This window comes from Trachemys scripta, chromosome 4 (genome assembly GCF_013100865.1).
Source record: "Trachemys scripta elegans isolate TJP31775 chromosome 4, CAS_Tse_1.0, whole genome shotgun sequence".
In the NCBI taxonomy this organism is placed as follows: domain Eukaryota; kingdom Metazoa; phylum Chordata; order Testudines; family Emydidae; genus Trachemys; species Trachemys scripta.
Window position 1 is genome coordinate 22,469,206 of NC_048301.1, and position 20,761 is coordinate 22,489,966.

Below are 20,761 nucleotides of genomic sequence, written 5' to 3' on the forward strand. Positions count from 1 at the left end.
TGGACACTCGGGCAAGGTCTGGACAGCTTTCTTCCAGTGATGAAGAATCTGGGCTGCAGGGAGATTTCTCATCCTATCAGATCTCCCATTCACAGACCCCAATCAAGATGGGTCATTAAAAAGCTACCTCGTCCTACTCCCAGGATCCCGCCCCATGATGTGTAAATCCATGGATGGCACCACCCATGCCCTTCCCACCACAGTGGCAATATTGGGCTCAATGGACACCTTATATTCAGGACCACACTCGTTGTGCCACCACAGCCAGGCGCAAGACCTGCTTGGTACCGACTGCTGATGAACTTGCCACTGACTCAAGACACCAGGCAGCCCCGTCACAACTGCAGGATTAATCACAGTCTGTCTCCAACCCAGTAGTTACGCCTGATGAAGCATTGCTTCCTCCTCCCCTGAGGTCAAAATTTCAGGACCTCTTTAAAAGAATTGCCAATGAGCTAAGAATTAACCTGGAGGAAGTTCCCGAACAGCAACATGAGTTAACTGACATCCTGCAGACCTCTACTTCTTCCAGGATTGCATTACCTATCAACGCCGCCCTCATGGAACCTGCCAAAGCCATCTGGCAAACACCAGCTGCAAGCTTACCTACCTGTAAGTGAGCAGATCGGAAGTACTTTATCCCTTCGAAGGGCTCTGAATTCCTTTTCACTCATCCAGTGCCAAACTCTCTGGTAGTAGATGCAGTCAACCAAAAGAACAAACACCAGTTTCCCCGCTCCACCCCATCCGACAAGGACAGTAAGCGATTAGATCTGCTCAGACGTAAGGTATACGCATCTTCCATGTTACAATTTTGCATCGTTAATTATACAGCCGTTCTAGCAAAATAAGACCACAAAAATTATAGTGAATTCATCGACTTTATTTACGACATTCCAGAAGAAAAGAAAAAACAATTTACAGCCATAGTTTCTGAGGGAAAAATCATCTCCCCGTACTGCTCTGCAAGCTGTCCTCGATGCGGCCAATACTGCAGCAAGATCCACTGCCTCTGTGATGCGCCGAGGTTCATGGCTCTCATCCTCTTCCTTTCTTCGGGAGGTCCAGAGTACCATTGAGGGTCTCCCCTTCGATGGCGACAACCTCTGCCTCCACGACGAATGATGTACTTCATTCCATGAAGGACTCAAGGGCAACTCTCCGGTCTCTAGGAATTCAAACCCCTATGACCAGAAGGCGACAATATAGATACCAACCTTATCAATGTCCACGCTACCCCACATAAACCCAGCAATTTCATAGATCACATGAGCAATAACAGCAACGCCAGAGACCCAGGTACCATCGCTGCCGCCCCAACTCCTTGGCAGTGTCTCCACCCCTTGACTAGTAAGCAAATCTGAAGCCTGGGTCGAGGGTATAGAAAACAAACATTCCCACGTCAGCGCTTACAGCACCTGCCCCTATTTTGGAACATTGCCTACGCCCATTCTCCCATCAATGGCAGAACATTACCGACAAGTGGGCTATAGAGGTCGTCACCATTGGCTATTCCATCCCTTTCCTATCCTTGCCTCCCACCCATCCACCCTCCCTGTCTCTCTTCAGGGACCCCTCACGAGCAACTGCTCCTCCAAGAAGTACATCTCCTTCAATTGGGAGCAACGGAAGTCGTGCCCGAACACAGAAGAAAAGGTTCCTACTCCCATTACTTTTTAACAGAAAAGAAAACCAGGGGATGGTGATCGATCCTTGACCTCAGGTGGCTCAAATTAATCAAAAAGCAAAAAGTTCAAAATGGTTACCCTCACCATCATAATTCCAGCGCTGGAGCAAGGCGATTGGTTTTCAGCCCTCAACCTACAGGATGCCTACTTTCATGTGACTATACGTCCAGCCCACAGTTCGACACACTTTCAGTACAGGTGTTGCCCTTTGGCCTATCCACCGCCCCCCGTGTTTTTTCCGAACTCCTAGCTGTAGTCACTGCCTACCTCAGGAAACATGGGGTTATAATATTTCTTTACCTCGACGACTGTCTCCTCAAAGCCTTGATGAAAGTCTTCGATCCACGCAGCTCACCATCGCCTGCTTCCTGTTCCTTGGCCTACAAACAAACAAAAACAAATCCACCTTATCTCCTACCCAACAACTGGAGTTCATAGGAGCATACCTCAATTCCCGGAAGGGAATAGCATCTCTCCCGCTCGACCATTTCAAGCACCATAAAACTGCTGGTCACGAAACTTCGCAACAATCCTCAGGTCACTGCTCGGGACTGCCTACAACTCTTAAGTCACATGGCCTCGTCTACTTTCATGGTCAGGAATGCACGCCTATACATGAGGTGCTTCCAAGCTTGGCTGACCATGGTTTACAGACTGAACATACACGCTCTAAACAAACTTCTATCCATACCCTTCAAAGACTCCCTCCTACGGTGGACAGTTCCCTCCAACCTCTGCTCAGGAGTCCCTTTTCTCCAGGATGCTCCATCCCTTATAATGACTACCGATGCATCCCTCACAGGACGTGGAGCACACATGTCCCACCATACAGCACAGGGGCTATGGTCTTCCACCGAAACCTCCCTGCACATAAATGTCCTAGAACTTTGAGCCATGCTCAACACCTGCCATCACTTCCTCCCATTCATTTGGAACTAACATGTTTGGATAATGACAGACAATATCGCCTGCATGTTCTGTATAAACAGGCAGGGAGGAGCTTGATCTCACTCGCTTTGCACAGAAGCTATGAAGCTCTGGAATTGGTGTCTCACTAACAACTGGATATCAGCCGCCTATCTCCCTGGGGCCCTGTATACCACTGCGGACGAACTAAGCAGACTGTTTTCCTGGGATCACGAATGGAGATAAATGAGACGGTCATATGCAACATATTCTACATTTGTTTCTCCAGGTGGTGATAAATCCCTGTGGGTTTTGACTGCTGCAAGCTCTTGTTTCCTCCTTCTTGGTGAAAGCACCCTTTTAGTTGGAAAAGTTACTAAAAAGGGATGGTAAATTAATCTCTTTGATCCTCCTTATGTAATGTTTTTCTAGAGGCTGTGTGTTTGTTCCTAACCTAACTCAGAGATGCATATTAATAAGCTTTTCCGCCAAACCAAGATCTTTGTGAAAGCACAAACTTCATGCTTTGGACACTTGCAGAATTTGTATTTGCAGTACACTAAAAGTTTCTGAGTTTAACAAGCAGTTATTTCTGTATGTCAAGGGCCCTAACAAAGGGAAAAGGGCCTTTAACACTTCAGTACTAGACATTGGCTTTAGAATGATATTTGCCTAATTTACAAGATGACAAGATAACCCCTGCACAGGCAACAACAGGGCATTTGAGCAGAGGCCTACAATGTATCTTGAGTAGAAAGGGCTGAGGCATCTGTCCAAGAAATCTGTAGAGCTGCTTCCTGGTCAGTACTTATCACATTTGGGTATTACTATAAAGTCAATCTCTTCTCAGAGAAAGAGGCAATATGGACAGAGCATTTTTAGGCAGCAACTTGAGGTAAGCCTTCATTCTAAGTTGGCGCTAGTTGCCACATCTGTGCACTCTGGTTCATTACAGGATGGGGGTAAAGGAGACCTTCAACAAGAGAGAATTACTTATTGGCATCTATCAGTTTTCATTTCCCGCATCTTGATACAACCCTAAAAATGAGGGGAGGAGGGTTGTATGTTTTTGTAGAAAGAATCATGATTGGTTGTATAGGAGAGGTGTTGGCTCCTTTGTATATTCTGGAAAGACTCAGTATTTTTATCTCCGTCTTTTCTGATAAGTGGAAACATACCACATTCAGTTACTGGGAAGAGGAAATTACAGTAAAGATAATTACTGGTAAGTTCTTTCTTTTTGTGAGGCAAAAAAAATATAAAGTTTGAGATTATAAAGATGTCTTGGCTTTTTTCAAGAAACAACATTAAGGAACTTAATTTTTTGAACAATTATGAGACTAAGTACATTCATAAGCCAGGAGAAAAGAATGTGAAAATAGTTGTGGGATATTAGTCAAGTAAAATATTATCAAAACTTCGTTAAAGACCTACTGTAACTCAGAAAATATTATATTTGATACTTCGAAAGTAGGATGTACCATTGCTGTTTAAAGTGTGTCTGAAAAATACAGGAATAAAAATTATTCCAATATTTTTACTACACAATAGTTGAAGGTGTTTTTCCCTGAATTTGAAAATATTCTCAATTTTTAATGTTAACAAAATTTTTATGTGGCATATACTTAAATTGAAATATCTTGGTTTAACTATTAATATACACTCTCTCTTTTTTTATTTAGTTGGCATACTATGTAGTTCAATTTGTAGAAAAGGACAGCACGCTTACTGAACCAGTAAGTTTATTTTACTGTTTTATCATATTAATTCATTTTGAAGCATTAACAACATTTTGATTTGCACTGTTTATAATGTTTGTTGCACCTAAAAATCATTCCAAGGTAATAGATTGATATTAAGAGCAAAGTTCTTTAAATTTCTAATTAATAAAATGTATTTTTAAAATTGTTTGAACGATCCCTGGAATGAGCTGCTCACTAAGACGATATAGTTGGTTTCCCCCTCCCCAAATAATGGTACAGGGAGCATTTACTTCACTGAGCCAATGTCCATTAGTAAAATTAGCATTAGTAGATTTTGCACCTACTAGTACATTTTTATAACAATTTATAAGGCTGCACTAAGGACATTATTGCATATTATGACAATTCAGTTTCTAAGTTAAAAAAATGTATGCAGTTCTCTAATATGTATAATGCTGAACTATCATTTTACTTGTCCTGACATTCAATATCTTTTCATTAGCTTTAGCTTTTAATTTATATACATAAATCTCCTTCCACCTATCTCTCTACTTTTTTCGTCCCTCCCCTTCTGAAAAATGTGAAGTATTATTTCACTTCCCTGATAAGATAAAGGAAAATTATCTGATAGAATGGCTAATGTTAAAGATTCTCACACTTTTTAAAGTTATATCTATACATATACATTATCTGAACATATTTGTATTTTAAAGGATGATTCTTTAAAAACAACTGCTAATTTTTTACTGTTAGAGTCCTTGCTCATGTCAATTCCATTGTAGGTGTGAGCGCACCCATGTGCGCCGTTGTCTGAAACTTTTGCCTTAGCGGTTCCCGTAGGGCCAGCTATGGCGCTCTCTGGAGTGCTGCACTCATGCCACAGTGTAGCACGTGCAGCCAGCCCTGTGCCCTCTCAGTTCCTTACCACCTGTGGTGGTCAGAGTACCTCTGTCCCTCAGTAGTTACTTTACTAAATTAGCATTTTTTATAAGATATGGTTTCTCTACCACCCCCCAAAAGAGAACATTTGCAACATTACCAGGTAATAATCTGAGGACATACATCTTGTCAATTTTTTCTCTGTTCAGTGACTTCTTCAATACTATCAGACATTATGCAACTATTGCTTAGATTCCACACAGTTAGATTATTTTCCAAGAGGAAGACAGCTGTTGTCCTGAATAGTATACAATCCAAAACTAAACTATTTTGTTGCTGATAAACTCAACTGCCACCGATATATGCAGAGTCTCACTTGGAAAAAAGAACATAATCAGTAGAACAAACCTTTTCTTGGAAGCTGAAGACAATCTCTGCTAGGTGTTGTACACAGGGGTCAAGTTTGTATGACTCCCACACCAGGGCAATACCTTCTCCAATCAAAGCCTACACTTCCTTCTTTAGACCAGCTACCAGCAGAGAAATAGTGTTAGGCTCTTCCACCTTCTCATAGGTCCATTCATACATACGGACACTTTCAGTCAGAGAAATAGCAAAAGGATAGAGCTAGTTTGCTTGGTGAGCTTTGTTGACAATTGCAAGTGGAACACGAAATCCAAACCATTTAAGGTTGCGGACTTCTTTCTGGGACTTAATTATTTCTGGAAGAAAGCTGACTTTTAGTTTGAGGACATTTCCAGTTCAGCCTCAAACACGAGTACTTTCAATAGCGAAGATACGGCCACATACACCAAGGTTGCGCTGCTGAACCTTCCTTGCCCAATCATCAAATATTTGAGTGTTGAGCTTCAGACGGAAGCTGTCGCCATCTTGCTTCAGCTTCTGACCTTCAACATGGTTCTCCCAACTTTTGCCAAGCACATCTTCAACATGCTTCATGTAGGCTGTGAGCTGTCGATCAATCTGTTTGGCCCAGATTATTTACCCAGACACGGGAGGCAAGTCACGAACATGACTCATTTTGCAAGCCTGACTTTGTGGGTATTGTACCTTGAATTTGTCATGAAGAGACTCGATATCATCTTTTACACGCTGGATCAATTGTGTTTGATATTCACAAATAGCACCCCGAATGCAAGGTCTGACAAAGCATTGAATCTGGAAGAGATCCTGAACATTTCATTAGCATTCTTTGCTGTGCCAAGCTGGTCTTGTAGACGAGCAGTTATTCTTGTTTCAACCCTATCAATTCTTTCATCATACTGTTTCATTGCTGCCTCCCAGGCTTCTGTACCTTCTTAAGAAACATCTAAGCCATCTACTTCTTTAATGTTCTCATTAGCAAGATTTACTTCTTCAATAGCATTAGCATCCGCAGCATCATAAAGGACTTCTGCTACCTTCATATCCTGGGGTTTAGGTATATTCTCCTTGATTCTGCTAGGCAACAGCAGTGACCTGCATAAAGTCACATCGTTTAGTAAACTCTACAAGACTCACTGATCTGACAGTTTCTTTGCCACACACATGTTGAGAGTTAAGCAGTTGGGAGCACACTGGTTTGTCAGCATCACACACTGGTGTATGCTTAATGAACGCCCAACTGTGGAGCAAAGAAAAAAGTTAGTTAACCATAAGACATTTAATTCCAGAATACAGTAAATTACAGTAGCTCTAGTATAACAGAAGATTAGGTGGTGTATATCAGACATTACATGCTAATGTGCTTTACCGGGTACACTTTTGAAAGTATGGGAGCAAAACTTGTGCTAATGCTTTAATACTCTTACTAGTAGCTGCATGTATTAGGTTTTTATATTCATCCATTTTAGACTGACAGAAAACTAAAAGCAATCAAGTCTATAATCATAATAATTGAAAGCACACCATTTTCTGGTGTAAGATTTCTTCTAAAATCTTTTTGCTTCACAGAGACAAATGCGTGCTACGATTAGACAATGACAAAAGACAAATATGCAAGCATATGAGAGAGAGAGAGCGCGAGAGAGAGCGAGAGCGCGCGCACAGTTGTGAAGCTAGATGTTTGTAGAGCATTTGAACATCAAAAGCACTATATAAGCACTACATATTACTATGTGTGTGTGGCCTAAGGATTATAGGACTAGCTTTTCCTAGTCCTAAAACATTCATATCAGATTTCAGTAAGACTGCACTCACCGGTTTGACTTTAGCCCATAATGAATGTCAGTATTAATGCTATAGAATATGAATTCTTTTTCCTCTTCTCCTTCATCACCCACATCCTCTGTAAATAGAATTTGATACATTAAAAACCTCTAACATGCACTTAGAAGCCTATTAACCCATCCCTCCCCGCCCCATCTACCTCACACATACTCATGCAGGAGCTCATTTGTGCTCATCTCTCATCTAGGTTTGAAATCATACCCAGAATGATTTCATTTGTTGTCAGCAGAGTTGGACAGAACATACCAAAATATCTTTTCATTTGTACTAACCATGACTGAGAACCCAGAAATGCATGACTCCTCAAGACAGGTTTTTATGGCTTTATTACAAGAGATTAGTTAGGATCACTACTGCTCCCCATTTTTCTAGGCTGCCTGCTGTATGAATTGCTGTAGTGAAAGCAAATTACAAGCCAACTCCTTACATGCTGATTTCAAGAGAGATTTGCAGTTTCCCCATAATACAAAGCCTGAGTTATGGCTTTTTAAAAATACACAGTTTTGTTATCTCTGTATGCTTAAAGACCTGCAAGAACATGCCAGAAGACTGTCAGTTTAATGCCTTTTCATAACTTGCCTTGATATTTTTCAAAGACTTCAAATTATATTAAGGAAAAGAGGCGATTAAAAGTACAAAGTGTAAGAAAAAATGACTGTTTCCCTAACTTAGCTAGCGAGTCACAAGGTGATGTAATCGCTGTGCATGCTGGCACTTCTGCAGTGAAACCACTGCAATGCAGCACAAAGCTATCTCCATCTGAGGAAGACACGCCCAAGTGAGAAAAAGAACAGGCGTATTACTCTCCTGTTCTCCCAATGCCTCCAAAAGATGAACTACCAGAGTTTTATTTTGTATTACTGTGGCACCTAGAGCCCATGGACTAGTAATAGACCATTGTGATAGGTGCCCTTGATATCCAGATGAAACCAACCACTTAACAGCATACAATTTGTGTTTGATAAGATTAACTGGTGAATCTTCGGGATCTGAAGTCTGGCTCTTGTTCTGACAGTTGATAGTAGTCAGCACTTGGTGCTTTACATTTTCAAGTCACGGTAGAAAAGTCAACACTAAACATTTTAATTTTGTAACAAAGCACGGGCACTAGAACTCTACCCATTGCACTTAAAGGTATTTAACCTCCTTCCTACTGTATTAGTTCTGTAAAAGCACTGATAATCCAGCAGCATATTTCCAGAAGTCAGGTCTATTACACCAGGTGATGCTGACAGGAAGCACAGCTTTAGTGAGCTCATCAGTACAGTACTATATTTCCAGCCCACTTTTTCAGAATATTTTTTTAAATCATTATATATATATATAAATTAAAATTATATATATAATTTTAGCAAAACTGCTGTCCCCAGATAGAGGTGCACCTTTGTCTGGTTCCTCTATACAAAGAAAGCATCTGAGGTGATGGTATATCTACACTACAATTAAAAATGACTCAAGCCCCCTGTGCCTGAGTGGAGGGGCTGTTTAACTGCGGTGCAGACAGGCTTGGGCAGACTGAGCTCTGGGACCCTCCCACCTCGCAGGCTGGAGCCCGAATGTCCAAGTAGCCCTTTAGCCACAGTCAGATGGCACAGGCCAGGCGCAGGTGTCTAATTACAGTATAGACATACTCTGAGGGAGCAACAGTCTTTTGCAGACCCCAAAAGATCAAACCTATTCCTGATTCAGACACTCCATATATTTCACAGACATGCTATCCCAACTAAAAAAAAAAAAATTCACTTTTGGTGTTTACAACCCAAACGCTATCACAAAATACGTATGCACTCAAACACCCACATGCACAACGTGACTTGTTGCAAGCCTGAAGTGAACGATCAGATGGATCAAGCTCCGATAAAAAAAAAAAAAGCTCCAGAAGAACAGCTTGCCATTTGACTCCTCTGCCCTTCCTTACAGAGATTCTTCTGCTAGTGAAGAAACACGAATCCTGCCGAAGACCTGTTTGAGATTTGTTTTTGTAGGGGATGGAGGCGGGGGGGGGGGAGCACGGCCAAACAAGTTTGCCAGAAGCTTCTAGTGGTTATCCTATGGCTTGGAGCAGGGGTCTAAAGTTCCTACTAAATGATGGCAAAGAAGAGGTCCCTTATCCTGCTGTGTCTCTTGACAGGTGTTGGGGCTACAAGGGAACATGGCAGTCAAAGCTTCACACACTAGTTATTACAAACCAGATCAGAAATTTTATTGCAAGTAATGCAAATATCTCCCTAGGGCATCCAGGAAGAGGCTGGACTGGATAGTGTGGTGAGGTAAAGGGTAGCAAAGGGAGAGGTGTGAGTAGAGAGTGGATTGAGGGCTCAAAATCAAAAGACAGCTGCTGGTTTATGTAATGACATACCAAGATAGGAAACATGAACACATTTAAGACCAGCACTCAATAGTGCATTTGAGTCAGTTATTCCAAAACAGTTCCATAAGTTTCCCTTACTGCACATGTGTGCTCATAGTCTCTGGTGAAAGAGGTACCACTAGGACTTACAGAATGCAAGTCACTCTTAAGTCAAAGGCACTTGCTAGTTGTCAGAAGCTATTAAAAGGAGACTACTACTAAAATTAATGTTTACATGCTAAAGTCATTGGTCTGAAGTAAACTAACCTAGCCCTTGGGTTTGCCAGTATAACATTGGACCATATTGCGCGCAACACGCACATATTTCGGGGTGTGACCTTAACAACTGCCTTGACAAAATCACCCCAGGCTAGTCATGGAGGACCTGGAAGTGGTTTTTTTTTTGTTTGTTTTTAAAAAGATTCCCACATTGACATTAACATCGGTTCATGTAAACTGGTGTTCGCGCCCTTACTTGGGCAGCCCACCATACCGTTTTAAGCACTACGTTGTTTGGATTTGGAGGTCTTCACCATGGTGCTTAAAAAGGTCTGGCCAGTTGATACTGTCTACACTTAGCGTGAAGTAGAACTTCTAGAATTGCTTCAACTGAACATTAGCAACAGTGGGAAACTGAGATAAGAGTTTCCCAGGGCTGGGGTCCAATAATTACATACAGCAAGAATGTAATAAGTACTTTTTGGAACGGTTTACAGTTATACAACTGCTGGAATCACTTGCTGTTTTTACCATGTTAAATAAAACCCAGGAAGTTAAAGTGACCTATTTTGCCCATTCAAGATTCTGTGATGCTGAATTTAACATCCAATCAACTTACTACTGCTAGAAGTAACGTGAAATGGCAATTTGTTTTACCAGGGTTTGCAGAATCAGCCTCTTGGCATTTGGCCCAAGGCACATTTGTTGGGTGAAGTTTAGATAGAGCAATGTCCTCAAAAAAGATATATCCTGTCAGGAGTGAGGAAGAGTATCCAACACAGAAAGGAATGAGTAATACCAAAATGTTTGCAAACTGCTCTCAGAGCACTTTCTCTTAGACGTAACATGATGTGTACAGAAAAAATAGTCTGTGCCTGCAATATTTGAACATGCTGGGGTAGACTGGGGACCAAGTGCACTAGGGGTACATCTACACTGCAATAAAATAACTCACTGAACAGCTCTGAGACTGCTGCAGTTGCATTACAGTGTAGACCAGGGGCAGGAAAACATTTTGGCCTGAGGGCCACATTGGGTTTCCGAAATTGTATGGAGGGCCAGTAAGGGGAGGTTGTGCTTCCCCAAACAGCCAGGTGTAGCCCAGTCCCCACCCCCTATCTGACCCCCCCTCCCCCGCTTTTTGCCCTGACAGCCCACCGGGACTCCTGCCCCATCCATCACTCCCTGTCCTCTGACTGCCCCCAGACCCTCCGCCCCTGACTGCCCCTCCACCACCCCATCCTCTCATTCCTGACTGCCCCCACGGGACCCCTGACACATCCAACCATCCCTTCTCTCTGACCACCCCTGCCCGTCTGCCCCCCGCCACCCCATCCAACCCCCCCATTCCTGGGTCCCCTGCCCCCATTCAACCCCCCCTGTTCCCTGCCCTCTAACCACCCTGACCCCTATCCACACCCCTGCCCCCTGACCACCACCACCTTGAACTCCCCTGCCCTCTATCCAACCCCCCCTGCTCCTTGCCCCCTTACTGCACTGCCTGGAGCACCAGTAGCTGGCGGCGCTACAGCTGCGCCGCCCAGAGCACCAGGACAGGCAGCCGTGCCGCCCGGCGGGACCCAGCCACACCACCGCACAACACAGAGCACCGGGTCAGGCCGGGACTCTGCAGCTGCGCTGCCCGGCAAGAGCTTGCAGCCCCGCCACTGACAGCACTGCGCCAGCGGCGCAGTGAGCTGACGCTGTGGGGCCGGGGGCTAGCCTCCCGGGGCCAGGAGCTCAGGGGCCGAGCAGGAGGGTCCCGTGGGACGGATGTGGCCCGAGGGCCGTAGTTTGCCCACCTCTGGTGTAGACACACTCTATGTGTCTCATAAATAGGGCAACTGGATTTAGCGTACAACTGGCTTTTTTTTGTGTGTTTAAGGACTTTGACTTCCTACTCTCACCCAACTGCTCCACTCAAACTATTGCAAAAAAGCTTTGATCATAGACATACCAGACCACCTAATTAACTGTCAAGGATTTATCATCTGTTATGACATACCAATATCTGAAACTAATGCAGTTTATATTCCTCCCCATGAGCAATTCACCCATAAAAAAGTTACTGGATGTTATACAAGGGTAGGGGGAACAATGTAAATACCTAACAATGTAAATACCTAACATAGAAAAGTGCACAAGCCAGGTTTTGAAACATTTATTCCATTTTAACTGAATGTCACTGGTGTTAATATAGCTCAGTTGCTAAGCGTTCTTGCCTCTAGGACAGTGGTTCTCAAATTGGGGGTCGGGACCCCTCAAGGGGTCACAAGGTTATTACATGGGGGGGGGGGGTCGCAAGCTGTCAGCCTCCACCCTAAACCCCGCTTTGCCTCCAGCATTTATAATGGTGTTAAATATATATATAAAAAAGTGTTTTTAAGTTATAAGGGGGGGGGTCACACTCAGAGGTTTGCTATGTGAAAGGGGTCACCAGTACAAAAGTTTGACAACCACTGCTCTAGGCGATAATGTCACACATCCAAGTCCTTCAACAGCACCGGCTCATACCCACTGTTTATACTGCACTGCAGAACTTTGCAGCACTGTGGCAGGTTCAGTCCTTCAGATGAAATTTTAGGGAGATCCCTTCTGCCTGCATCTGTGAACTAGCCATACAGAAACTAATGATCCTCTGATACTTCTCAAATTGACCAAGAAAAAATCCTAACATCACGCCCTTATCTTTTCAAGTCAGATACCAACAGGGAAATCTATGTGAAGGCACAATGGCTGTTGTATTTACCTACATAAGACCTTTGAGCCAGCATCTACATATTACTTTATAAAGAGCTTTGGGGGGACATGTGGGCCAACACAGCAATAAAGTCAGATGCTGTTTGTTGTGAAGGAGTCCAAGGTAAAGGCTTCCAAGCACTTCAGTGCTGCAAAGCCAAGATAGAAACTTGACAAAACAATAAATACATAGCTCATGGGAATGTTTTATCATCTTGACTTTGATTTCAGCCACAGTTCATATAAGGCAGTGTCCACACATGTCTTTTTTCGAAGACCAATGTTGATTTCTTGATCTCGGTAATTTAAAACTGACGTTCCAATTTCTGGCAATTTTTTCTTCCCACACACAGACATGTTAGTACCCCTCTCTATAGCTTTTGGGTTAGCTCTCAGGACCAAGGTTATGGTGCATTCCCTCCCTGTGGGAATGGACAAGGGTGTTGCGGGGAGGGGGGGGGGAGTTGTAGCATCCCTTCTTCTCTCTATTCCAATAGAGGAGGTTACAGGGGGAGCCAGTTCCACCCCTGGGGGGTGCGGGGGAAAGCCGTTCGGGAATTGTTGATGGGGCTGCCTCCCCTCTTCCTGTGGCGATAGGGTGATACTGGGTACACCACACTGTGCCTGTGGGGTCAGCATCTCCCCCGGGGGGCAGGGTGGAGACACAGGGGGATTGGGGAGGAACAGTCCCCGCGGCGAACAAAGCGGCAGCTGCCGCCAGTTTGGCAGCTACCATCTGCAGCGGAGGGAGGCGACCCCCAACCCCGCCCCCTCCTCCCGGCTCTTCCCCGCTGCAGCGGCTCGGCGCCCGGCCCGGCTCTCACCCTTGAGCGTGGATCGCTCCACCAGCACCGTGTGCACCTGCGGGTCGGAGAGGAACTTGCGCATCTGCTCCAGGGCCCCCTTCTCCTCCAGCGCCGCCTCCAGCGCGGCCGGGACCCCCCCGCCGTCCTCCAGCAGCAGCGGCACCAGCTTGCGCAGGTGCTTCTGCAGCACCGAGACATCGGCCACATTCGGCACCGCGGAGCCGGGCACCTCCAGGCCGCCCTCCTCGCCGGGACCTCCGCCGCCCGCGTCCGACATCCCCAGACAGCCAGACACAGCCCAGAACCTGCACCTGCGGCTGAGCCACCACCTAGTACTACTGAGCCAGCCGCACTCACCGCACCGCCTTGTAACCACCTCCCCCCCCGCCGCGGGGCGGCCTGGGAAGTGTAGTCCCCACAGCCCGGATGCGCACCACAGAGCCGAAGAGAATGACTACAAATCCCAGCATGCACATCTTTCCCATTCTTTGGCATAGTAATGGGAGGGAGACTAGAATTTGCCGCCGGACTGATAGATTTCCATGGGAGTTTTGTAAGGCTGGGGAGCCCGGCCAGTTCTTGCGGCTTTGAATGGGAACTCTTACCGTGTACATTGTAAGGATTTTACTTTTATTTGTTCTTGACAGTACCAGGGCCGGCTCCAGGCACCAGTTTAACAAGCAGGTGCTTGCGGCGGCCAAGGGAGAGGGGCGGCACCGGCGGCGATTCTGGGAGCGAAGGACCTGCCGCTGCCCATCGCGGCTTTTTTCTTTTCTTTTTCCAATTGCTGCCGCCGATCGCGATCACGGCTTTTTTGTTTTTGTTTTTCTCCGGGCGGCAGAAATGTTGGACTCGGCCCTGGACAGTACTAACCAAGCAGCTGTAACCTGCGGTTGCCAGGTAATCAAGAGGTGGGGGAAAAAAAATCTTATCCTGCCATCAGGTCCATGTGGGCGAACCTTGTGACCATATGGGATGCCATTGACTTCAGCAGGGTGTCATGTGGGTAAAAAGGTACATCCCCTTCTGGTCCTATTGCAGCATATGGCAGGTTGGGCTAAATTCCACTCTCAGTTATGCTGATGTAACTGGTGTAACAGAGCAGAATGGCCCCTTATCTAATTGTTCCAAAGAGAAAACAATTCTGTAAAAATTCATATGTAAAAAAAGCCAAATTGGGGACAGTAAAAATGAAATGTATAAAATGAATATATAAAAATCTGACATCTACTGAATACTCAGTAGATTAGAAAAGAGCTAGGCTAATGACCAAATTAAATGACATGATGTGGGCTGACTTGGGCCCCACTCCAGTAATCTGCATCAACACAGGAGCCTGCACATAGAAATCAATCAGATGGCAAGATCCATGCCCTGGTCCCACACTGCAGTTTAGCACTCCCACATGTACTTTACACTCCTAAAGATTAGTCCTAATTGTGTTTTAACTGGGCCATTTAAATAAACAACACTTTTGTTAGATATAGGCTTTGCACAATTTAATGAGTCCAGCCCCTTAAGGGTTAATTCTCTTTTATTCAACAATTCATAGATTCTAAGGCCAGAAAGGACCACTCTGATTGTCTAGTCTGATCTCCTGTATAACACAGACCACAGAACTTCCCAAAAAATAATTCTTGTTTGAACTACAGCATATATTATAGAAAAAAATATCCCTGGTTTATTTTAATTAAAAAAAAAACAACCCATGCACATGGACTGACAGTTTTTCAAAGTGTGTGGTATATCCCCCACCAGGCGGTGTGAAGGACAGGCAGAGGGGAAGGGTTGCAAACAGACCTCTGAATTAGGTCATGTCTACACTACCTCATATGTCAGGAAAACTTATGTTGCTCGGGGGTGTGAAAAAACACCCTCCTGAGCATGCTATGTTGGCCGGAGAGGTTCTCCCACGGACATGGTTTAATTATGTTGATGGGTGAGCCCTCTCCTGTCGGCATAGAGCAGCTACATGAGAGATCTTACAGGAGCGCAACTACAGCTACTATAAGGTCTCTAGTGTTGACAGTCTTATTCTCCAGAATCTCATTTTCTGAAAGTCTCTAGCTGCCGTGGTTGTGAGGAAAACCTTTAAAATGTGAGGGGAGTGTAGCTGATACAGCAATGTTTGCCTGAGTTTGTAGAAGAATAGTTTTGAGGTTGGACCTGCCCCCTTCATAATAATGGGTGCTGCTAACCCAGATGTCAACATTGGTAACAATGATTAAGTTCACTGCTTATCAAAACACAAAGGAGGGGACGTTTCATGTTACAAAGATCTACACAAGCATCTCCCAAAGTGGAGTGGGGATGGTGAATAGCTGGGCAAGGACATGGAAGATGTGTAAATCTTTAACACCACATGGTGGAGCTGTAGGGACCATCTCATTTTCTGAAAGGATGTTCAGCTTTGAAAAATGTGTGAAATGCTGTATTAACCGGAACATCAGCTACCTACTAGCAACAGAAAAGTTTAATTATTGTATTTTTTTTATTAGAGAATGTTAGTTGCAACTAACATTCTATCTTGCAGTTACATTAAGTTAATTTGCAAAAAACACTGCAGAGAGGAGAGAACTAAATCAGAGCGACATAGTATGTTGAAACTGGCTAGATTGAGATCTTGATCTCCTTCTTCTCTTTGTTTAATAAACATGCATTAAGAAACTACAGGTGTTGCTTTGTGATTGTGAAATATAGAATAGCATTTTACTGCAGCTGTTTTTATAAACATGACATCCTTATACAGTGTCTGAAACCCAAACATTGGCACTACAAGAACCCGAAAGTGAAAGTGACTATGAATGACAGTGAAAACACTTTAAATTATTATTTTCATTATTCCAGCTGAGGGAAATGCTGAGAGTACAGAGGAGAAATAGTGCTAAGTAAATTAAAACTTTTTTTCCTTTGTAATAATTAAAGGTGTGCTATGTAAATGTTTGTTTGCACATATGATTAAGTTGATAGTGCTTCTTTAAGGCTTTCTTTGTGGTTGGTAGTTGCAGTGTGGAATCCAAACTATGGCCAAGACAAGAGTTGTTCATTTAACAGCTACTGCCCATGGCACTGCGTGTTGTAGATTGAAAATATCTGTATGCTTCCCTACTGATTCAGCAGATAATTTTGCAATACTCAGTTCCTCTCTCACCCCGACCTTTTACTTGTTCTCTCTTGTGCCATCTCTGTATTTAAGACATACTCTTGTGCCAAATTTTCCTCTCTCTGCACGAATCATTTTTTGGATATGGATTTTTTTTTGCATCACTAAAGAATATGTTGTTTCAAAGTTTGACAGTTCTTGTACTTTTCCTTCAGCATAATGAAAGTAGTCCTAAGCACTATTGGTGTAACAATGTTGTTCCTATGCAAAGGAAAATACAGCTTAGTTTCTTTCTGTGGTCTTAAAATAAGAGTTTTGCCAAACCACTCCAAATCTAATTTTGTTCTCCCAACTCAATTAGTCTCAAAGCCACTTCAAATTATTTGTTGCTTTGAAAAATTTAGATGTGAATTCCCCTTCATAAAGAAATAGCCCTGCCTGAAAAATCAAGCAAACCCCTTCCTGCCTCTAGTGGCAGAATGACATGGTATGCATTGTGTGTGCTCTCCCCTACAAACCTTACTCATGCAGGTAGTCCAAGGGCACGTCTTCACTGCCCGCCGGATTGGCGGGTAGCAATAGATCTATTGGGGATCGACTTATCGTGTCTAGTGAAGATGCGATAAATCGATCCCTGATCGCTCTGCCGTCGACTCCAGAAATCCACTGTGTCAAGAGGTGGAAGCGGAGTCGACGGCGGAGCGGCAGCGGTCGACTCGCTGCCGTCCTCACAGCCAGGTAAGGCGACCTAAAATACGCACCTTCAGCTACGCTATTCACGTAGCTGAAGTTGCGTATCTTAGGTTGACCGCCCCTCCCTCCCCCCGGTAGTGTAGACCTAGCCCAAGTAAAGGCATCAAGACTGAGTTATGGTTGTGTTGAGTTTTATGGAAGCTCTCAGGATAGATTTGAGATGTGTCTAGTCTTTGTGTACCATGTGTTGAGCCTTTTCAAAATAAGCACAAGATCAAGTAACTCTAGTTGACTTATCTGCGTTAGTTGTGGGAGAATTGGGACTCTGACACTTTAAATGGGTTTTAACATCTCTGCCATTGTTATGCTGCAGTCTTGTCATATTGCTATGTTTTAAGCAGGACTGGTGCCAAAGAATAGCTTACTCAATCATTTTGGAAAAAATTCTGGCTCAGATTTAAAAGAAAAAAAATTGAGCGTCTCAAATATTCCTGTCCGGAAAAGGCCACATTCAGATACAGACCATCTAGCTTCAGGCCCAGGAATACATGGTGGTGGGGTTTGGTGTTTTTGTAGAGTTTATATTTTGCTGATTGAAAACCAGGATGGAATTTTCATTATAAAATGAAAATGCCAAAATTCACAATTGTGATGAAAATGTTTATTGAAATTACATTTTTTGATTTTTTTTTACCAGCTCTAATGCTGTTATTTATGTCCCTAGCCCCTATTTACATATTAACATTGCTGAGTGTTATTTACATACTTAAAATGTGACTCATTTCACATCTCCCCATATATCTCATGCTCCACGTCCACCTCCTTGCACTGGTTTTTCCTCTCCAGCCCCAGGCTCACAGGTCATGTTTTGCCATCACATTTCAACAGAATGGCTTTTCTTCCTTACTGGTGGGCTGGCTAGCTGGGCTCCCCTCCCCACCCCCAGCTCTGCTCTACCTGGGTGTATTCCACTTGACTGGATCCCACAGGTTGCTGCTCCTCCTACCCATAAAGACAGTGGGTCTCTACATAGGCACAACAGTCCACCTGCACGGATCAGATTGTTGTATTAACCTTCAATGTGTTTAGCTGAAAAGAAGTGTCTGTGTAACATGTTGATTTTACTAGTTCTAATTTGACATCCATTGTTCAATTATAGCTCTTGAGCCATCTCCTCCAAGCATTTATTGTCCAATTCTTCTGTAGAGGCACTTTTTGTTGTATCTGCTTCTTATTGAGGGGTTGATTCTACATATCTTTCATCATTAGAAATATCATCACTTGGTAATATTCTTAATAAGTCTTGATTAGTCCAGATATCCCAGTATGGTCATTGTGGGGGACCATACAGGACAGGAAGTAGTATCAAAGGTTGTTCCCACCACCTGTGATGTCTTCCCCAAAATTCATCTTTTTTTCTCTCTGGGGATATCAAAAAATGGGTTCCTGCATGTATGGGTAGGAGAGCCCTGCACTGAGATTGAAAGGAGGTCCCTATTCAGGACTGGGTGCTCAGGGGGTGGAAGTAGCCTGCGGAGATAGGAGCTGAGAGGGAGGGACATGTCGCCGCTTCCGGGGAATCTCCCAAGGTAAGCGCCGCCCACTCCCTCCTGCACCCCAGCCCTGAGACTGCCCCAGCAGCAGCCAGTGTGGCTGGCCCAGGGGTTGCCTAAGCTCCTCAGGTGGTCTCTGGGCCAGCCCTACTGTCTGCTGCAGAAGTCACGGAGGTCCTGGAAAGTCACAGAATCCCGTGACTTTCATGACCTCTGTGACAAACTCACAGCCATAATTATAAGTAGCCTAAACTCGATCTCCAAGTTCTTCCTTACCCTGAACTTAAGAGGTAGACAGAAATTTCACACATCCCACAGAAGTGCGTCTCAGACAGCAACCTTACTAGGAGTGGCCTTTGCTAACTGGCAAGTGAGGCATTTAAACCCTGGGGAGATAGGCATGCCGTCCTGAGGAAGGTGAGCCTCCCCAAAAGAAGAGAGGAAAAAACCAATCCTCTTAAGTACTAAACTAAAAAAAACTAAACTAGCAACTAGGAAGAAAGTGTTTTAAGCAAGGCACCCTGAAGCAGACGTGTTAAAGTTCCGTCTCAAGCTGAGATGGTTGAGAAGGAAAGGCCCGCACAGACCTATTTAGGCTTGGTGTGCAGTATGAGGATGTATGGGATGCTTGCGCTGGCCAAATGGCTGCTACTAATGAAGATCCTCAATTGAAGGCATGTGAGGCACACATGTTTCTTAAGTGGAGCACCCATAGGGACATGACTCAAAGAAAGTCTGTTTTCAAAGTGAAAAACTGGGACTCCAATCAGGCATGAGTGTGCAAAGAAAGTGTTTAGGAGGTGGCATAAGAAAGGTAGGTGGGAAGGAAGAAGTGGTACACTTTCTCATCCTCTCTCCTTTTAAATATAAGAAATGGACATTTTACAGTACAGGACAAGGAGGGAGAACAGAGTATTTGAGTCATACCTTCACTGTTCTGTCCTACCCTCAACTTCAACTCGTGTCTAGACTTACCTTTTCCCTCGTGTTCTCTCACCTCACGCCCACTCCACCAATTGGTTGTACTCTGTCCTGCACTCATCCCTGCCAACTCAACCCAACCAGTTTAAAACTCGCCACATCCCGTTATGCTCACAAGCTAAAGTACCCCTCTTCTTCCTACCTAACGTCTCATCAGGTCAAATCTATTCCCTCATCTTTGAATCATCACCCACTGTGTCCCTGCCAGCTGACAAACCCTCCTCAAATCTTCCAAGTCCAGGAAGCCCATCCATCCCCAGGCACAGAACCATTTCCCTTCCTTCTACCTACCACCTCCAGGCTCAGAACCAAATGCAGAGGTAGAAGGAAAAGAGTAGCGACAAGGAGCAGATTCAGGGAACCCTAGATTCTGCCTCTGTGGATTAATGTGAAATAACCCCACAGAAGCCTTATTCCCTTTTCTGTGCTTCCTCCCTCTGCTGCTTGCAGTCTATGGCCGGGTCTACAATGCACGCTTCTTTTGGCAGTGTGTAGAATATGTACTCGGGCAGCCTCCCAGTACAGGTTTAAGTAGCAGTGTAGACAGTGAGGCACTGAATAGGTGAGTAGAGTAGACACGCCTGGAGGGTGTGGGTATGTACTTGAGTGCATACACTACAAGGCTCTCTACTAGCCCAAACTGTGCTTTCCTGTCCATATTATTTTTAGCAATGTAGTGTCCCAGTGCCTCCCTGCTGCTGGAGCCTTTCCCGGAAGCTCCCCAGTGAGTCTTTCCCCATTGCCAAAACCTTTCCCTGCTGCCGTAAAAGGCTCCAGCGGTGGGGAGCTGCTAAAGCCTTTCCCTGCTGCCTCCCTGCACCAGAGCCCTTCACTGACACGTGTAGCTACATACTGCTGAAAATGGTGTGTAGTGTAGAGATAGCCTGTGTGTTGCAGTGGCAGGAGACCACA

General features: G+C 44.4%; 1 protein-coding gene across 1 annotated transcript; it reads right to left on the reverse strand.

The window, feature by feature from the left end:
• Positions 1-860: 860 nt before the first annotated feature.
• On the reverse strand, positions 861-13,898 carry LOC117876121 (cytoplasmic dynein 1 heavy chain 1-like). The gene is made up of 5 exons (XM_034767953.1): positions 13,538-13,898; positions 7,376-7,463; positions 5,585-6,800; positions 1,989-2,068; positions 861-1,184 (listed from the first exon to the last, which is right to left on the reverse strand). The coding sequence occupies exons 1-3, from the start codon at positions 13,794-13,796 to the stop codon at positions 6,638-6,640; spliced, it is 510 nt and encodes a 169-aa protein (XP_034623844.1). The 5' UTR covers positions 13,797-13,898; the 3' UTR covers positions 861-1,184; positions 1,989-2,068; positions 5,585-6,637.
• Between the last annotated feature and the right edge of the window lie 6,863 nt (positions 13,899-20,761).